At 33.0% G+C, this 21376-nt stretch overlaps 2 protein-coding genes across 2 annotated transcripts; both read left to right on the forward strand.

Moving 5' to 3' along the window:
- The first annotated feature begins 520 nt into the window (after positions 1–520).
- On the forward strand, positions 521–5781 carry LOC140830632 (sucrose transport protein SUC3-like). The gene is made up of 14 exons (XM_073194045.1): positions 521–1046; positions 1694–1759; positions 2031–2129; positions 2222–2286; positions 2372–2456; positions 2550–2583; positions 3122–3221; positions 3408–3483; positions 3735–4091; positions 4222–4365; positions 4455–4688; positions 4841–4904; positions 4988–5031; positions 5204–5781. Exons 1-14 carry the CDS (start codon positions 768–770, stop codon positions 5372–5374), a joined length of 1818 nt encoding a protein of 605 aa, XP_073050146.1. The 5' UTR covers positions 521–767; the 3' UTR covers positions 5375–5781.
- A 6920-nt stretch (positions 5782–12701) lies between these two features.
- LOC140830633 (homeobox-leucine zipper protein ATHB-13-like) lies at positions 12702–14441 on the forward strand. Its single transcript, XM_073194046.1, has 3 exons — positions 12702–12984; positions 13194–13588; positions 13724–14441. The coding sequence occupies exons 1-3, from the start codon at positions 12861–12863 to the stop codon at positions 14090–14092; spliced, it is 888 nt and encodes a 295-aa protein (XP_073050147.1). The 5' UTR covers positions 12702–12860; the 3' UTR covers positions 14093–14441.
- The last annotated feature ends 6935 nt before the right edge of the window (positions 14442–21376 follow it).

A 21376-nucleotide genomic window follows, 5' to 3' on the forward strand; every position in this document is an offset into this window, starting at 1 on the left:
GAATTTTAAATTAAAATTTTATATATAATTATTAGTAAATTATATAAAAATTATTATTCTTCTAAAAATTTGATAACCCATTCAAAAGTCAATGAAAGCGTTTACTACGAGTACAGATGTGACGATGACATGAACCGTTTTACCGAAGAAATTGTTTATATATATTCTTATTACCTCAAAATTTAAGGTACAGTTGACTTATGAAAAATGTAATAATAACAACATTTTATTGTAAAATTTGAGATATTATAATAATAATTACATAAATATCTAAGTAAGATTTTAACTGAACTAATGCATTTTACTCTAATAATCTAAAATTAATTTGTAAATATTTAAGAGTATATAAACAGACGGTCTTTTTTCATTAATGACTCAAATAAGAGATCTGTATCATAAAATATGATCCGTAAGATCATCTCATACAAGTTTTTACCAATATATAATTTTCAATATTTATAAATCTAAATTCGTGGAATTGAGCTTAAACCTTAATATAAAAATTCGAAAGTATTTGTTCAGGCTTTGGCCTCTCCTGTGTTCATTCATGGTATTCCATCTTCACCACCTGAAAATTGAAATCAACGATATATATCAAATTCAACATCCCTCCCCGCCCAATTTTTTTCTTAGACAAATTACTCCATCGGATTTCCGAATCCCTAACAACCGATCAAATAACGCCCAATTCCACTCCGTTAATGTAAATTGCCACCAGTTTTTTTTTTGGTTATAGATTAGTTTAGTGCCGCCTGATTCCACTTAACATGGACGCGGTGTCGATCCGAGTGCCATACAAGAACCTGAAGCAGGAGGTGGAGCTAGCAGACTTCGACGGTGGGGAGCAACGACGCCGTTCACAGATCCACGCATCATCCTTGTCGCCTGAGTTGTCTGATGTTGGAGATTCGCCACCGGATTCTGATCAGCGTCATCACCCGCATAAGCACTGCAGCTTAATTACGCTGATCCTCAGTTGTACGGTCGCCGCTGGTGTACAATTTGGCTGGGCTCTTCAGCTTTCTCTCCTCACTCCTTACGTTCAGGTACATGCATTCAATCTGAAGTATGTAATGTTGTATTTAGAAAGTCAGTGAGAGTGAAATTGTGCAATTAGATGCGCGCCTCTTTATTTGAACATGCCGCTCAATCGCTAAGCATTTGGATCATCGTTGTCATAGAGATGGCGGTGGCTAAGGTTCAGTGGCAATATGATAGGTTGGTTGCAAGCTCCGTTCTTAGATTTCGTGTTACATATTTGAAGAACATTGGAAATACGTTGAAGCTTGTATAGACTACAATTAATCCCAACGTACCTATTATTCCAGCTTAAATGGCAGATAGAGTTACAGAATACAAGCACTTGGTTAAAATTAAGTTTTCACCACTCTTACATCGGAAGTCTGTGAATTGTAACTATAAATATAATATTAATGTTATTTTATCGTGATTTACTGCTTAGTAAATAATTATGAGGAAGGAACAGTGAAAAAGAAACATGTGTTCCATTTCAAAGGTGGTGTTACATCAACCCAATTATGATATACATGCTTGCACAAAGCTTTCTGTGATGTGTTGAAGGAATTTGAAATTAATGCAATTATTTTTTATATGCACACATAAACCTCATTTGATTTGAAACTGTTGATTATTTTTCCTGTTTCTCTGACTTTTGCATTTTTTTTTTGTGCAGACGCTTGGTGTAGAACATGCATTTTCTTCATTTATATGGTTATGTGGTCCCATAACAGGCCTTGTGGTATGTGTTGACAAATTTTTGTTTTAAAATTTTGAAGTTCTTGTTTTAGTTCTATATTTTGCAGTTTAAGAAACTTAGTTACGAAATTTCGACTCACGAGGGTATCTTTTTCTTTACATTTTGAATTTTGGTTTCATATCTTTGCTCCTGTTTTCTGTTTATGGTACATAATGTTGGAAATTTTTTCTAGCTAGATTTTGAAGATTCTTTGTCATATGCTTGTAAAAGAGGCTGTCAGTTGTTGGGATGATATATTTGTTCTGTTTTTCAGGTACAACCTTGTGTTGGCGTATGGAGCGACAAATGCTCTTCAAAATATGGTAGAAGAAGACCCTTTATTTTTATAGGGGCTCTCATGATCTCAATTGCGGTAAGTATTATGTAGCAGCTGCTGCTTCCCCTGTTCTCCGTTTGTAGTTGAGATCGATTTGTCATAGCAGCTAAGCTACTGTTGTAATATAGGTGATAATAATCGGATTTTCTGCAGACATTGGTTATCTGTTAGGTGATACAAAAGAGCATTGCAGGTTTTTTCAACTTCTTAGTTATTTCCTTTTTCATGTTCCTTCTTGTCTAATGTGAAATGTGCTTAACCAACTCGTGCAAATGCAGCACATTTAAAGGTACTCGTACAAGAGCTGCTGTAGTCTTCGTAATTGGGTTTTGGATGCTAGACCTTGCGAACAACACTGTGCAGGCAAGTTTCTTAAAAATCATTTCACACTACACATGGTCTCAAGAGCTAAAGAATTTGTTAAGAAAATAAAATTTATTTTTCTAATCATTTCAGGGTCCAGCTCGAGCTCTCTTGGCTGACTTATCAGGTATAATCACCCTGCATAGGGAATGAAGGTGTTGGTGTTTATGAATTGAGAGCCCTTATAAGTTTAATCTTATACGCTGTGTAACTCAGCTCCTCTTTATGATTAACCTCTAATGCTGCTGCGGATAATGCATTGTGCAATGCATCTTTTTGAATGAAAGTAACCCTTCCCTAGCAAGTCATATCCTTGCTTCTGTGCACCTGTGCACCTTTTTTTAAACATTTGTTTGAGTTTTCGAACTTCCAAACTCCTAAGAATCACTTCAAAGAGCCATGAAGGAAGACCAGAAATTTGCTTTATTCACTGAAAACTGGGAAATGCACAACTCCTCTCCGACTTTATTGCCCTTTTTTCGCCACCCATTTACCTGGATGGTAAATATAGCAATTGAATTTATTAGCCCTCTTGTTCTTCTCTGTTTTTTCACTTTTTATTGAATTATGATTTACTGCATCTTAATTATTTTGTGCGTGATCATATGGTCCATAGGACAAGCATGTTTATTTCATGGATAAATAAAAATAGTCATCTATCCTAGGTCCTGATCAAAGAAATTCAGCCAATGCTGTTTTTTGCTCTTGGATGGCTTTTGGAAACATTCTTGGATTTTCCTCTGGGGCTAGTGGAAGTTGGCACAGGTGATGTGTTAAAAGTGCTTATGTCTCGTATCTTGTTTGTTGATAATTTGATATTGTTTTTTCTCGTGGTGCATTGGTTCAGTCTGATTGAAATTGTATAATGATATAGCATTTCACGTCGACTATTATCTCTTATTTCATGAACTGTATTAACTTATTAATACATTTATAAGTTTTTGTTTGCAGGTGGTTTCCATTTTTGACAAGTAGAGCTTGTTGTGAACCATGTGCGAATCTCAAAGCAGCTTTTTTAGTTGCGGTGGTGAGTTATTGTATTAGGAGTCTATGCATGGTTGAAACTACTGATAGCAACATATTATCTTCTCGTTTATAAGCATGTAATATGATGCACTATGTGGCAGTGTTTTGTTTTTGTTGTACTGAGGCAGACTTTCTTCATGCATTAGTTTTTCATTTTTTAATGTGAAAAATACCTTCACAAATTTCATTTTTCTGTTATAGTTTTAATTTCCAGCTTTTAGATCGCATTTCTGAATTCTGAGTCATGCATAGGTCTTCCTTGCGGTTTGTACGCTTGTGACACTCTACTTTGCGAAGGAGGTTCCATTGATGCCAAAACAATCTCACCGTCTATCTGATTCTGCTCCTCTCTTGGATGATCCTCTACCAAATGGATCCGACTTTTCCAAGTCAAATATTGATACAGAAATGAAGTATAATGTAGTGGAAATCAAGTCTGAGAGGCAGAACACAATAATTAATAGCGACGGGATTGAACAAAAAAATCTTGACAATGAAGATGATAATTTCAGCGACAGCCCTGGAGCAGTACTGGTGAATATACTAACCAGTTTACGTCATTTACCTCCTGATATGAATTCAGTGTTGGTAGTTATGGCATTTACCTGGGTAAGTACTTTCGTGGGATTTATTTTCTAGCATTGGTTTCAGCATCTTTATCAGAATTATGGTCATGTCTCGTTTTCGTCTTTTAGTGAATGTTTGGCTAAATTTAGTCATTTTTTCCTGTTACAATCAGTTGTCGTGGTTTCCCTTTTTTCTCTTCGACACTGATTGGATGGGGAGAGAAGTTTTTCATGGCGACCCAAAAGGAGATGTAGCCGAAGTTCAAACATATAATCAAGGTGTCAGAGAAGGTTCATTTGGTCTGCTATTGAACTCGGTAAGAAATCGAATTTCTCCTGAAAATTTGCTTGTGATTGTGTTACCTCACGGATCCAGTTCTCAGTTTCCTTTATTCTTTTCTTGTAGGTTGTTTTGGGCATTAGCTCCTTCTTCATTGAACCAATGTGCCAGTGGATGGGGGCAAAACTGGTTTGGGCTAGTAGCAATTTTTTGGTGTTTCTCTGCATGGCAGGCACTGCAATCATCAGCTTGGTATCTATGAGAAAGAATTCTGGAGGGATTCAACATGTCATTGGGGCGAATGGAGCTTCCAAAATCGCATCTCTAATTGTTTTTGCTCTTCTTGGTCTTCCTCTTGCGGTAAGATTTATTTGCTCTACCGCTTTTCTAGGTTCCTAAAGTGATGCTAAGAATTAATCTGTGCAAGAAAGAATTGCAGTTCCAAAGCCAATTTTATGACATTCTAATGGGACTCAAATACTAGTGCTGAAGCCTTTAAATTTGTGTGGTAGATCACTTATAGTGTACCCTTCTCAGTCACGGCTGAATTGACTGCCGATTCAGGAGGTGGCCAAGGTACATACAGATTCTTGTTCTGTTTTCAGTTCTCGTCTATTTGAGAAGCTCTATCTTTGATCGAAGATGTATATTTTTTTCAGGGTTGGCAATTGGAGTTCTGAATCTCGCTATCGTTATACCTCAGGTAGCTACTATTACACTTTTCAATGTTAACCCGTGTTCCATGCCACCCTTTTTGTAAATGCTGAAAAGAATATAGGTCGATGATTCTCACGTTTAATGCTTCTGCCAATTCATTGCCATATAATTCTCTGTGGGTATGAAGGACGACTCATCAAATTGTTTGTTTTTATTAGATGATTGTATCCCTTGGTGCCGGTCCGTGGGATGCTTTATTTGGTGGTGGTAACATCCCTGCATTTGTTTTGGCCTCGGTAAGTGCTCTAGTAGCTGGTGTTATTGCAGTTCGCAAGCTACCCTCTCTTTCAAGCAGTTCTTATGAATCAACCGGATTCCATTTTGGTTGATCAATTTTCGGAATGCTTCTCCACTTTTCCAAAAGTCATGTGATTAAATCATATTACGACTCAACATCCAGGTTTATCTAAGCATTTGAGTATCATGCCTACTTACAGAGATGAGATCAGTAACATTCTTTCGTTATTTCTCTGCGGCAGGGGATTGTACCAAATGTAGTACAGTAATCTCGTGTAAACATTACCATACATATTTTTTATACCTCAGATTCGAGAGAACATGATACAGAAACAACCCTTAGATCTGATGTAGGTAACCTTTTCTTGTAATTCGAGTAATGTTAATATTTTTTCATTACAGCCTGTAGGTATGTGATAATGCTAGATTTTTAATAATACATCGGTATCGAGAAAACAGATATCCATTTTACTCAAGATGAAGCCAATAAGATACTTTATGTGCATTATTGACACCGACGTTAATGTACTTTTATTAAGCTCGTATATTAGGGGTGCCTATGGATCTGTTTGGTTTCTTCACTGTGTTTGAATAAAAAAACCGGATTTAGATCATCTACAGTGTTGAAAACACAATATTTGATGCGGTGCACTTTTTATATGAGATGATCATATGATCATCTCGTGTATTCATCACAGTAGAGGATCCAAATCCAAAAAAACCAGTAATTAATCAGTTAAATCTTTGACACCAACATCCCTCCCCTCAACAGTGGGAAGGACATGCTCAATTGGCCCTACGGGTACTTACAATATCGGCAAAAGCACTAGAAAAACAAAAGATTCTCAAAATTAATTGAAATACAAAACTTAACGGTAGCTGATAATAGCGACTGATGACTGATCCGAGAAATTTGAGAAGTGGGCACGAGATTACCAAAGAGAGGCGAATTCATATACATTTGAGTAGGTCAATTTTGTAAATTTTTTTAAAAAAATATGCATATAAATTTTAAATTGTATTAAAAATTTCATCCTCGCGCGCTTCGAGGGCAGTTGAAAAATCATTTTCGCAAGGAAGAAAGGGTAAAGTAAAGCATAAAAGGGCAGTTTATGCGCACACGGGGCATCAGTTTTTCTGGAGCTGAAATGCTCCAGATAAAGCATGGAGGCATGTGGAGCAGAACATTCAACTCTTTTTATTGCAATAAACAAAAAATCTAAATAATAAAAATAATTGAAAAAAACACACATTAGCTCGTGTTTGGTTGTTTTTAGGAACGTAAAAAGAATTTTTTTATCTGAGCAAAATTATATTACAATATAACACATTATTTGAATTTTTTAAATATGAAAAAGTACTACAAATTAAATATAAAATAAAAATATTTAAAAATCTTATTAAAGGTTAACCTTCGATTTTTCAAAACATTAAACTTGACAATTATGAACTTTATTGTGATGTCAATCTTCCTTCCTATACTTCAATGCACACTCACATATTCAGTAGTGCAAAAACTTGTGTGAAACGGTCTTACGAGTCGTATTTTGTGAGACATATATCTTATTTTGGTCATCCATGAAAAATTATTATTTTTATGCTAAGAGTATTACTTTTTATTGTGAATATCGGTAGGTTGACCCGTCTCACAGATAAAGTTTTGTGAGACCGTCTCACAAGATACCTATTTATTAAATAGTACATTTTTTTTTATGAGTGGGTCTTATGTGAGACCGTCTCACGGATCTTAATCTGTGAGACGAGTTAACCCTACTCATATTCACAATAAAAAGTAATACTCTTGGCATAAAAAGTAATACTTTTTCATGGATGACTCAAATAAGAGATATGTCTCACAAATACGACCCGTGAAATCGTCTCACACAAGGCGCCGATGGGAATTGAGTGAGTGCGTGTGCGCAACTCTTTTTTTTTCGTTGGGATGTGATAATCGTTCAAGTGGGAGAGTGATATCGAACCGTAATATTTGATAAGTTGTTGTACAATTTAAAAAATTTGAGTTGCACTATTACCACCATCTTTAACTTTTCGTAAAGCGTCAACTGCTCGTTCCTACAATTGATATCAGAGCCAAGGTTACGGATTCGATTCTCATTAACTACAATGATACAATGAGTACAATTATTGAGAGTATGTTGAAGTGCAATAATTGTCTCTGATGGGATATGTATCGAACCGAAACTCTCGAGTTACTATACAGTTTAAAAGATTTAAGTTGTACTATTACCACTTATTATAGCTCTTGATAAAACCGTAAATACTTAATCTTAACAAAGTAATCCGAGTAAAAATGAAAAATATTACCCAATATGTGATTACGGTATCGAGCCACAAGTCCACAACGTGTGCTCACAAAATTAATTTTTTTAAAAAATAATATACCACAAAATATGTTTTTGTTGGTTTTATGATAGATCTTGACAATTCTACCCAATATCATAGTCGAAAGGCCATGTTTGTGGTGGCAACAAATTATTAATTATACGTATCTAAATTATATATATATATATATATATATATGTGTGTGTGTGTGTGTGTGTGTGTGTGCGCGTGCGTGCGTGTGCATTTTTTATTGTATATGTGTGTGGCGAATCCAGAAATATAGCTCTGTCCGGACTGAAATTTTAAACTCTAAATTTTTTAATATTTTAAATTGATCTACCCTGAAGTAATATCATATTATTATAAAATTATACAAAATTTACATATACATTTTTTTTAAAAAAAATTGAAACAATCCCACGTAAACAAGCACATGTCTCCGGCCCTGAATGTGGTGTGCGTGTTTTTTATTCAAAATTTGAGCTGCACAAGACGTTGGGAGAACATGCCATGCATGGATAAAAAAATTATATGTTAATTTTGGATAATTTGATATTAGTTTGAATGTCTCAATTTAAAAAAATTATAAAATATAAATTCTAGTGTAACAAATTTATTGGCTCCGTCGTTACATGCATGGATCGGATCCACAATCCACCCAAATACCATAGGGTAAGCCTTTCAGCTTCCAACTAATAAAGTCATTTGATACTCTTTGTCTCGGCCTCTAAATTGGGCCCCACTTACACACACACATATATATCTATATACATATGTGTATATATATATACACACATACATATATGTAAGAGTGTTCATCGGTCGGTTCGATTCGGTTTTCGATTTTTTATTTCGGTTATTTCGGTCAGTTAATTAGGTTTTAGTATAATTATTTAAATTAATAACATAAATATATTGTAAAATATAATAGGTTAACTTTCTACATATTTTCTTTGTAAAATATTTAAACACAATGTCTGAATTAATTAAACAAACAACAATCAACTAAAAATTGTTCAAAATGATTTTTCAATATTCACTAAATATCATATCAATCAAAATATATAATATAAATAAAATATTAAAAAATTATTAATTGAATGAAATTTCGGTTTTTTCGGTTTTGATATATATATAATCCGAAACCGAACCAAATAAACTTCGGTTTTAACATTTATATCCGAATTATAAAATACGACTTTCGGTTCGGTTCGGTTCGGTGTTCGGTTTTTTCAGTTTGGATTTTCGATTTTTTCGGTTTTATCCGAAGTTTGAACTACCTCAACATACATGATGGATGGAGATAGGGATGTCTGATTTTGTTACGACTTATTACAATTTGAATAATGTTAAAGGTACAACCAAAATATCGTACAACGATATTTACAACAATTAAATCGTGAGATTTTGTTATTATATCGTGAGATTTTTCATTGAGTTTATCACGAGATGTTGATAAATGACATTTTTGTATTGAATTTTTTGTGTTGTACGAATTGTTATACAAATTTGGTTGTGTATGTAGCATTACTCCTAAAAAATTTTGGCTACGCTGATATGCATACGTTTATGTTAACGAAGACACATTATTTACGTGAAATGCGCTTCTTAAATCATGATAGAAATTAAATAACTATCGTTACGAGTATTGTTTCTAATTATAATTATAGATATTGTATGCTTAAATATATGTGTTGTATTTTAGTATTAGAGCATCCGCATTGGTGGGTTTTATAACACCCACCACCTCATCAAAAATCGTGGGGTCCACATGCCACATACACATTACATTAACACATCTATTCTCCCACATTCATTTTAACATTCACACTCATTATTTGTAGGTCCCGCTGTCCACTCATTCATCTCACTCTTATTTTACATTAAATAAATTCAATTTCAAATTTTTTAAGAAATTTAAATTATTATTATTTTATATTAATAATAATTTGTTTTTATATATGTAACAACGTTTAGCGACGGTTAGTTAAACGCCGTCGTAAAAAGCGACGATTTAGCGACGGTTTAAAAAAACCCGTCGCTAAATGACCAATTTTTTTGGTCGTCCAAATATAATTCAAAACACGTGGAGCCCGCGTGTCAGCAGATCGGCGACGGTTTCTATAAATCCGTCGCTAGGAGCGACGGATTTTAAAAAACCGTCGCTAAATGTGGAATTTTAAAAAAAAATAGGCTGACACATGGGGCGTTCATCGGCGTTCATACAGATGAACGCCCCACACCCTCTCTCATGTGAGTGGGCGTTATAACGCCCACTCACATTGGAGAGTGGGTGTTAAAGGGGTGTTATAACACCCTTTTTAACACCCAATGTGGGTGCCCTTATTTAAAAATATCAAAATGTTATAATGTTTTTTAGGATTATCTCATCTGACATATATTGAAAAATATAAAAAAATGTGTTAAACGTCAATTTTGTGAGATAGGTCTTTTATTTGAATCACTCATGAAAAACATTATTTTTTATGCTAAAAATATTAATTTTTATTGTAAATATGCGCATGGTTGACACGTTTAACGAATAAAAATCCGTGATGGGACAAAGCTAAACATAAACAAATTTTATTTAAACGGAAACAACTAATTAAAATCAACCTTACGTATGCACACAATGTAAAAAATTTTAATTTCTCAAAATTGGTCACTTTTTAAAATTCCTTATTATCTCGTGAATTTTACACAGACTGACTTTCGAATTAACAGGAAAAGAAACATATTTCAAAAGGTGACGTGCGTGGCCAGGGGCCGAATCAGTGAACCAAATCCAGGAATTTGTATGTAAAATGAAATTCTCAAATATTATGTTAAATTAAATATTTATTCGGTCAAGGAAAATAGTCGATATGGCCTAATCGATACCTGAGGATGTACAATTGGACAAAAATGGAAGGGACAGCTTGGGATGGCCAATGAAAAGATATTGGCTTTTAGTCCCCTTTATTTTATATATATATATATATATATATATATATATATATATTTCAAAAAGAAAAAAGAAAGAGTTTTGGTGTGTGTAAAATGCTTAGCCAGCCAAGAGGATAATGGGATGGGAAAGGGGAGTGGGGTTGATGTTGGTGCATGCATGATGTATGTTGGTAGGATGGCTGGCTGGCTGGCAAAACCTACCCCCCCTTCTTTGGACCCATCCTTTAAATTCTTGCACACTTTTCAATCTCAATCCATTCACAACTGCCACACACACACACACACACACACACACACACACACATATATATATATATATATATATATATATATATATATATTCGAGTATTTGGTCTATTTTTTCACACATCGGATGCCATATTAATGTAGACTAATCTTCACAGGTTTTCCAACGTCAAAGGTTTAGGGTTTATTCTTATTTCCACAATTTTATCAAACTTGTGAATTTTTCTCACAAATGCAAAAATTGTTATCAAAGATTGATCAATCTTTATGCAGCATTTATAGGTTGTTTTTCACTCGAGTTGTCAAAGACGGGTTTTTTGAAGGTTCGTTTGAATTTCGATTATTCCATATCGTGATTATTTGTTATTAAGATTTTTCATAGTGTAAAAATGAATATCACAAACAACTACTTGTTTCAAAAGATAGGAACACACAACGATTATTTATTTCATCGAATCTAGGGCATGGTTTTTGTTTTAGATCACGTTTGATTTTATCACATCATTCTTTGTGGCAACAGTTCTATAAATGCCAGCTTTACAACCGAGTAGTCTAAGGGGTTGGTTTACTTTTAGACATATTTCATTTACTTTTCTATGTTGAGTAGGTCTCATGCGAGACCGTCTCACAGATCTCAATCTGTGAGACGGGTCAACCCTACCCATATTCACAATAAAAAGCAATACTCTTAGCATAAAAAGTAATATTTTTTCATGGATTATCCAAATAAAGATCCGTCTCACAAAATACGACATGTGAGACCGTCTCACATAAGTTTTTGTGTTCTATGTTAATATGACGCTGCATAGAAATATATATATGAAAAAAATCAACATATTGTATTAAAGTTAAATTTTGACCAATTAGAAACCAACTTAGAGTACAATTTTCGGAATTTTCGAATATGTAGCTTGTAAATCGATTAAAAATTTCTTTGCATTATTATTATTATTATTATTATTATTATTATTATTATTATTATTTTAAAAATAAAATAAAAAATAAAACAAGTTTTATCCGCTTCCCCTACTGTTGCATATATTTAGGACAGGACACGTAACCTATTTAGGATGAAGACTAACATTTTGCCGCTACTAGAATTTGAATTTAATAGTACTACATCACAATTAAAATGTTTAGTAGCTAAAAAAAATCGAAATATCGCAATTTGATTGCTACATTCCATTGATTTGTGAAAGCAATTATTGCCAACGACTACAAAGTTTACGACTGAAAAATAATTGAATACATTTACATATTTACCCCACCACCCCCCCCCCACCCCCCCCCCCCCCCGCCGCCCGGCCTTAAATCACTCATTTCTCCTATTAAAGGCATGTTGTATGAACCCATTTCTTCTTATTTAGCCAGGGAATCAGGCTATACAATTTTTTGTCTGCTTGCCCTTTTATTTCAAAATTTTCAATGACAACTGTCCACGTTGAAAAATATAGGCACCCCACTTCATTTACAAGAAAATAAATCAAAATTTCCCCTCCATCATTTTCCATATTCAAAAAACAAACAACTTCTAGCCAAATTTATCCGCAATATGGATCACAAAATGAAATACACATATTTCAAATAAAAAAAATCCTACAAAATTTCCATTTATTGACTCAAATTTTAACCATAGACTAAAAAACTACAACTAGCAAGTTTAATTTATCTATTTAGACTTCTAAGTGGCATGCAGATTTGTTCTAAACTCTTTAGTAATAATTATTACTACCATTTGATCTGTCTATCCATCTTGTTGCAATAAAAGTAAAACGAATTTATATATATATATATATATATATATATATATATATATATATATATATATATATATATATATATATATATAATCCCACTTCTCACAAATGAAAAACCCACACGATTCACAGATTCATTATATATATATTTAATATTTGCTCACTTTTCAATCTCTTTTTCAAGAAAATACATACATCATCATGACTAGTTGTGGATCAGTATTCCTGATCTCACTTCAACTGCAGGTGGAACAGTATAATTTATAGGTTATGATCTGTGCTGAAAATGGCATTCTTTCACTCCAATTTTATGCTGCAAACTCCTCATCATGAAGATGATGATCACGATCAGCCCTCCACTTCTCTTGCTGTACCGATTCTTCCTTCTTGCAGTCCCCAAGAATTTCATGGTATGTACTTTTGTTTTTATTGCAGGGAATAATTCTTTTATGTGTATGCTCTGAAGATGGATGATGATTTTTTTTCTTGTTTTTTTTGGTCGAGCAACGCAATATTTCATAGATTATACATGCACGTATGAAATCTTGAAATTTTCATTTATTTATCTCATGATGATTATGATCTTTAAACCCTAAATCTTTACTCTTTCTTGGTGTAGGCGGCGTGGCTTCACTGCTAGGGAAGAGATCATCCATGTCGTTTGCCACCGGAATCGACATCTGCGAAGAGATAAACAATCACGGGGATCAGGATGAACTATCCGACGACGGATCCCAGCTCGGGGAGAAGAAGAAGAGGCTGAACATGGAGCAAGTGAAGACACTTGAGAAGAACTTTGAACTGGGAAACAAGCTGGAGCCCGAAAGGAAGCTGCAGCTGGCCCGGGCCCTCGGGCTTCAGCCCAGACAGATCGCCATTTGGTTCCAGAACAGGAGAGCCAGATGGAAGACGAAGCAACTGGAGAAAGATTACGAGATTTTGAAGAGACAATTTGATGCTGTCAAGTCAGAAAACGATGCACTTCAAGTGCAGAATCAGAAACTCCATGCTGAGGTAATTTAAAGTTTACATTTTTTTTTTACATTTTAGGAACAATTAATGTTCCAAGAAATTAACACAAGTAGAAAATTATAAGCAAATAAAATAAAATTGTGAGCATTATTGAAAATAAATTAAAGATTTTCACAGATTTTGTCACTGAAGACAAGGGAGCCAACAGAATCCATCAATCTGAACAAAGAAACAGAAGGCTCCTGCAGCAACAGAAGTGAAAACAGCTCAGAAATAAAGCTTGACATATCAAGAAATCCGGCCATTGATAGCCCAACTTTACCCACCAATCCGAGTACCACAAGCAGGCAATTCTTCCCATCATCACTCAGGCCTAATGTAATCTCACATCTCTTCCAGAATTCGACGTCCTCGAGGCCCGAAAATCAGTGTCCGAAAATGGATCATCATCCAAATATCAAGGAGGAAAGCCTTTGCAATATGTTCTGCGGGATGGATGATCAGACAGGGTTTTGGCCATGGCTAGAACAACAACATTTCAATTAAGACATCGAACGAGATTTCGTGCGTGTAAATGACCTGAAAACTTGTCCAAATTTGATTGTACATCGAGATGGTATGGTCAAATTATCATATATTATAAGTTTTGATGATTAAATTTGTTGTTTCGATACATTAGAGCTGGTGTACAAAGTAGTAGAATGTGGAATATCGCCACTTGATGAGGAGGGGAAAGATCAAAGAATATTCGAGTTTCTCGGAGATCAGAATAAAGAAGCATGTGGATACACAGTTCTTGCTTACATGATATTAGTATAATATGTTTTTTTCATGTAAGATAACCGAAAAATGTCTTATCATATTCAAATTCAATTGTTAAATTTTGTTTATCCAATGTTACATCTCTAAATTTCCCCCCTTTCTCGTCTTCATTTGATCTCTTCATTAGCAATAGATTGCAAAAACCCACCAATATTATAAATGATAAATGTTACGAAAATGGGTATGCCGCGGATGCCGACCCTTCCGTCAGCATCAATGGCTAAAAATTTAACCATCTGATCTTACCATTGATGCTGGTAGAATAGTATACCGAAAAATCCACAAAATTCTCGATGAAGATTTATTAGAAGAAATAAGGTGAGAATGAAGCACAAATTCCAAGGAAATATGGAAGAGGACAAAGGAAATCTATGGAAGGGTAGAGAACAAGGAGAGTAGGGCAACAGTCACTCTCTTGAAGTGGACATTTGCTGAAATTTAATTTAATCGTTTTCCATTCTTATGGTGACAAGTTGACAATGATATATCTATAAATAAAAGACATATATGGAATCAAATAAAAATAAATTTTGTGGGCTATGGAGATTTGAATTTTCTAACACTCCAGCTCTATTTTGCTGCGATTTCTTGTTAAATGACAATTTTTTTCAAATATGAACTATATTTTATTTGTTCAGTTGAAAAGGGAAAATAAAAATAAAATGATATTTTTCTTAAAAATAATCTTGAAACTACTGAATTCCATGCATGATCTCATGAATGATGCATCATCATAATCAATTATTGACAACTTTTTACGGCATATTCAGATTTTCAGCATTAAATCTGTCAGAATATGTTTGGGCAATTTCTCCACAATTATTTGTGTTTTTTAAAAAAAGAGCCATCACTCCTCGTGTATTGGGGGCTCCATTAAAACAAATTCAGATTAATAAATATATATATATTTCTTTTTCCTTTTTTTAATTAGAAAAACTACACTTTTTGACAAACAATATTAAACGACCAAAATCATTACTAGAATGTATTAACCACATATGTAATTACTGGCCTAGAAAACCCGTTTACATCAATAAAGAAATAGTTTTTTGTATTTTCGAAAAACATGCTGATATAGCATAGCAACAATTAGATTTGTCAAACATGCTAAACTATGGCGTAACGAGGTAAGCCGACCCGAAAAAACCCGCAAAAAAAACAGAAAAATTAAAAAAGTATTATAATTATTCAAAAAAATCATATCATAAATAAATGTTTATAAAAAATATCAACAAAATTTTTTATTATTGATTTCACAAGTCTACATTTTATACAAACTAATACAAAAAAAATTCACAACTAAAAATATTATGTTTATATCGAAAGATGAATAGTCTTGAATCAAATCAATCTGTCTCGACTCATCAGAAGATATTTACTCTATTAAATATTAGAGGGCAACTTTAAAATATTAATTAAGTGGAAATAAGAAAGGAGGATCAATCTGAGATCATGTCCTAAGAGTATGTTTGGTTGGGTGGATTAAATAAGGATAGATTAATAGTCCAATATTTATCGTTAAAATTTTAAGATGTTTTAATAATCATTTTGACCCGGTTTAAGATCCAATTTTATTAATCAAATAGTTATCCATAAAATTGGATCTTAAATCGGGTCAAAACGATTATTAAAATAACTTAAAATTTTAACGATAAATATTGGACTATTAATCTATTCTTATTTAATCCACTCAACCAAACACACCATAAAGGTATTTAAAATGGCTGGCATACTTAGGCATTTTGAATTTAAAATGTTATTATTAATTAATTTAATCAATTCGTTGTTTTAAAATTTTGGCTTTTGAAGAGAGTTTCGAGGTGTCCTGAAAAGTTTTAGTTGAAACTGAAGATTTCTTTAATTAAGTAAACATAGAAATCCTCAGCTGTCCACGTGCATTCTGGAATCTATCTCATTAAATAAATAATATGGCTATCAAATTTTGAATTATTGAAGGGAGAGAAAATAAACTTTGACAAAAATAATTCTCGTTTTTAGCCAAAAAAATTAATTAATTATTCTTGTTTATATTTTTATTAAATTCATAAATTATTTCTTTTACCGTGAAATATAAAAGTTTGATATAATTAATTCATCACTATTTTTAGAGTGAATAAAAAAAATTTGTGTGTTCGAACATGCAGATAGGTGCTCCTTGTAGAGTGCACTGAACAACCCTCCATAAAAGGACTTTCCAAGTGGTTATCACTTATCGAGTGGAAAAGTCCTAGTTTATGGTTGTACACCATTAGTCCTTATGACCCGGGACAACATTGAGACTCTATGTGCTAGAATTACACTTTGACTTGTTTACCGACTCTCATGGGGTCATCAGGTGGCAAGGTTGGGTGTTCTGTCGAAATATATAGGAGTCGATGCATTGTAGTCAGAGATTCACCGCTTACCTTCGGTAAAGGTCAAACTCGGTCCTTACCATCCCTGCACATGTGTGTTCACTTATTACTTTATGTTACGTTGTAGCACCACAATTTGTGATGGCTTACATTTGACATGCATGAGAACTATTTAGATTTATTTAATATTTCTAGTATTATCAATTGTGATGGCAATACAACTAACCTCTATCAAGAATGCTTAAAACTACCTTCTACGTTTAGCTTTAGTTTCGAAAAATAAAACAAAATATCATTGGGCCTTTACATATAATTGACATGATAAAGTCCAAGGCCCCATCATTCTTTAGTTTTTATTTAGTTTTGGTTTTTCGTAAATAGCTGGCTGATATGATCAAACTGTAACGATCATGGGTCATTAGGCTGAATCAACAAAGGCTTCGGCTCATACCCACGTACCACTACTGGTCATGGGTCGTTAGGATGGTTCACCATGGGCCTCGGCCCATGCCATGCACCGCCACTCACAGAATATCTCACTCTTGGAAAGTGGTTCCTTTCGCCTTCCCCAACACTTGAACCCAGAACCTCCAGGATAAGTACCTAGATTCCTAAGTGTGGGTACCAGTTGAGCTACCGACACTGAGGAATCTAAGTACTTATCCTGGAGGTCCTGGGATCAGTGTTGGGGAAGGCGAAAGGAACCACTTTCCAGGAGTGGGATATTCTGTGAGTGGCGGTGCATGGGGGCCCGTGCTGGACCATCCTGACGACCCATGACCAGTAGTGGTGCGTGGGTATGGGCCGAGACCTTTATTGGTTCAGCCTAACGGCCCATGATCGTTACACAAACGCTTATTATTTTACGTAAAAAATTATAGTTTTTAATCAAAACATAATTTTATTTCTTTATACTTGTGTCAGCACATATTATACCTACTTGAGGGCTAATGAGTCGGGTTATTAGGTCTATGAATTTGATGATGTATGTGTCTATCTGCTGATGTTGTATCATATCATTTATATATCAGTCTTATATTTTCCCTACCGTCGATCCTGTCATCAGCATAGACAATATTACTTATTGAAATCTGACATCACTATTTTACTACTCATCTAGCTAATCAAATCAAGCGGTGTAACGTCAGCCGTTTGACGCACGAAAATTTCACAGGAGGTCACTCATTGCAGTACTGCTCTCACTCATGTATGGTTAACCTAATAACCACACAAATTGAATCCATCTACAGAACACTAGTCAAATTTTTCCGTTCACATATTGGACATGAGTTCTATTCTTTATTGGCTCAAGGATCATATAAATGTAAAATGTTAACATTTGTTAATTATTTAACATATTAATTTTGAATTTCTTAAGTAAATAGTTGTAAAAAAATCAAGATCATCAGTTCCCAGCATATTTAATATGTGAGAATAAATTTATTTAATTATCTAAATTTTTATGCTTTGATTTATAAAGATTTATAGAGAAATATCTAATTTTTAAATAATTATACTTTAAATTTTTATTATTGGTGGTGATCATCATGCTTTATTATTTTATTTATTTTTAACGTACCCTTGTTGTGACATTAACGTCAATATAATGTCCACATGTTAGTGACAATAATCACATCATATCAAGATTCTCAAAAAAAAAATAATTAAATTGTAAAAAAAAATGAAAAATAGAGAGTTAAGAGTCAATTTGATAATATAGATGATCAAAATGACATATAAAAAAACAAAAATTGCAATTTGCACAATAAACAATAATTTTTAGAATAAGCCAACTTTCTTGATATATTTTATAAAACATTATTTTTTTCTAAACTTTATCAAAATGTTCGGCCCCGATTCATTAAATTTTGAAGCATAATAAATTGTGGACCAGATCAGGCGACAATTAATAAATCATAAAATTTTTAAGAGATCATCTCATATGTCAATTTTCAGAGAAAATTTTCTGCAACATCACAATCCACGTAATTCTTAACATCTCTTATGCCAAGACTACAAACATGTTATTTATTGTCTTCGTGTGAACTCTCACTCATCTAAAATTTGAAGCTAAAATCAACGTATATGTACGAGTGATTATGTGTGAGAGTTTAATCCAGTACAATGTGCGTATATAAAAAATTTATCTTAATTCACACTTGGATTACTCTCATTATAGCTAACTTTTTATATAGGCTGTTCATACTTAGAATCTCCTTCCAAAGTTTGCATTTGATCTTCAAGATCATGTATTTTTAGGCTCCAAGCGTCATTTATTAGCTTCTTAAATTCCGATTTAGACTTCAACTTGTGAATATGGTTTGTAGATCATTATCTTATCTTCATAATGCAAACTTAATCATTCATTTGGATAATTGAGCTGATCATGCTGACTAAAATACTACAACTGCTCCTACCAAAATGATCTTTACTGATCAACCAAATTAGTGAGTCTTACTACCATCAGTTTACCTAGATAACATCGAAGTTAGCCCAACTGGTGTAAAATACGACTTGTTCTAAATTGAGTTTTTTGTTTAGTTGTTTTGGCGGCTAGTAATTTGCATCACTGAGCTGTGAAATACCATCAAATAATTGCACCTCGTCAGAATTTCAATTAGGATATCATCAGAATCAACATTGTTAGGGTTTTTAAACCCAACAATCTCTTCATTTTTTGTGATAACAAAACTCGAATAAAGAAAAATTAAACTAACATATTTCTTTCTCTTTTGTTTTAATTAAAAAAGTCATATTTTCAAAACTATTTAAGTACTAATTTTCTCCTTCTTAATATTTAAAATGAGTTTCCTCTTAAATCTCTGAAATTTTGAAATTATAAAAGTAGAGGGATTACTAATCAAATTTCTTCGTAGCAAATTTTCTTTCGCAACACTTGTGGTCTGAATTGAATAAGGCTACAAACACAATCTTATGCTAAGGCGACAAACACAATCTTTAATATTTTTATATGAAGACTCACTCATCTAAACTTTGGAGCTCAACTTCTATGTATATGCGTAAGTGATTGTATGTGATGATTTAATCATTACAGTGTGTATACAGGGCCGATCCTAACAATATTTGGGTCCTGAGTCTAACTTTTAAAAAGAAGGCCTCTGAATCATAATGTGTGTTCATATTTTTTTTAGTTCCATAGCAATTTTTCAAATTAAATCAATACGTCGAAGACAATATAAAAAACTAAAAGAATAAAAATATCAAACATATCCAAAATGATAACTAAAAAGCAACCCGCCTAACATTTTTAGAGCTAAAAATACTAATCAAGTCTGTATAATCAAGTTGTTCAGTAATTTCTTTCTCAATCGATAACATGGCCAATCCATTCAATCTTTCTCGTGACATGGTTGATCGGAGAAAAGTTTTGATGAGCTTTACTTTGAGAAACTTAGCTTTGCACTTGCTATTGTGACCGAGACAGTCAACAAGATTTTATAAGCAATATGAGCATTTGAAAGCCGGAGAAGCATTACATCCACCAAAATTTCAGTCAAAAAGCGAGATTATAGATACCACATAAAGCCCTGAAGAAAGTAAAAAACTATAATAAAAAATTAGAAGCCCGAACAAAGCAAATACAAGAAAATAGACTTACAGCTCGTCACGAGTCTTTCAATCAAATCTAGAGAAGACGCAACGACTGGAGTCGATTAAGGCTTGTCTGCAGATGAATATTGAGGAAGATTGAGGAATAAATCAATAACAGGCTAAGCAAGTTCCATTTAATAAATACTTGGTTTTGGGCTATCTAATAACTAGTATTATATATAATAATTTGTTTTTTAAATTTTTGGGCCCAAAAAAGAGATGAGCCTGAGTCAATGGACTCATTTGCCTCTAAATAGGCACGACTCTGTGTGTGTCTCACAAATATATCCTCACACTTGTGCTTGCTCTCATTTTAGCTATTTCTTCATATAGGCTGCACATATTTTGAATGTTGTCTGTTAAATTATTTTTTTAGTAAACTAATTTTCATTTTTATCAACATTAGTATTATTAATCGGAGCGTTATGTTGAAAATGTCTATAAGACATTGAAAAATAATGATATATTATCGAAAATGGCTTATATGACTTCAAATATTGTGACATAGGTGTCCGATGTCATATCAGTACTTATACAAAAAACTACTAAAATTTTTAAAAAAATTCAAAGTTAATAGACTAAAATCATAAATTGATTTACTACATAATAAAAATAAAAACATACTAACTACGTCTATGATAAAAAAAATATAATTTTCTAATTTAAAAATAATTTATGGAGAGTAATATAAATAAAATAACTTAACATTTAGTATTCTTTGTTCGATTTCTAGATGAAAGTAATATCTGAGTTGACAACGTACTTTCTGCTTTGAAATATTATGTGTTTCTAATATTAGCATTACGATTATTTAACCCAGTTGCTTTTAATTCTTAGTAAAGAAACATTTCATCAATTTTTGGAAAAGAGTAAAATGACAAAATATCAATTTTCTTTGTTCGAACTACTGTTTTGACGCTGTTTCAAAAATTTCATTAACTAATTAATAAAAACTTGCATTGTTCATAATTTTTTTTTTTATCAAAATAGAAATTAAACCATGGATGAAAAGTGAAAACTGTGTGTGTAAAAGATATTTTTA

Source organism: Primulina eburnea, chromosome 4, assembly GCF_022965805.1.
Source record: "Primulina eburnea isolate SZY01 chromosome 4, ASM2296580v1, whole genome shotgun sequence".
NCBI classification, from domain to species: domain Eukaryota; kingdom Viridiplantae; phylum Streptophyta; class Magnoliopsida; order Lamiales; family Gesneriaceae; genus Primulina; species Primulina eburnea.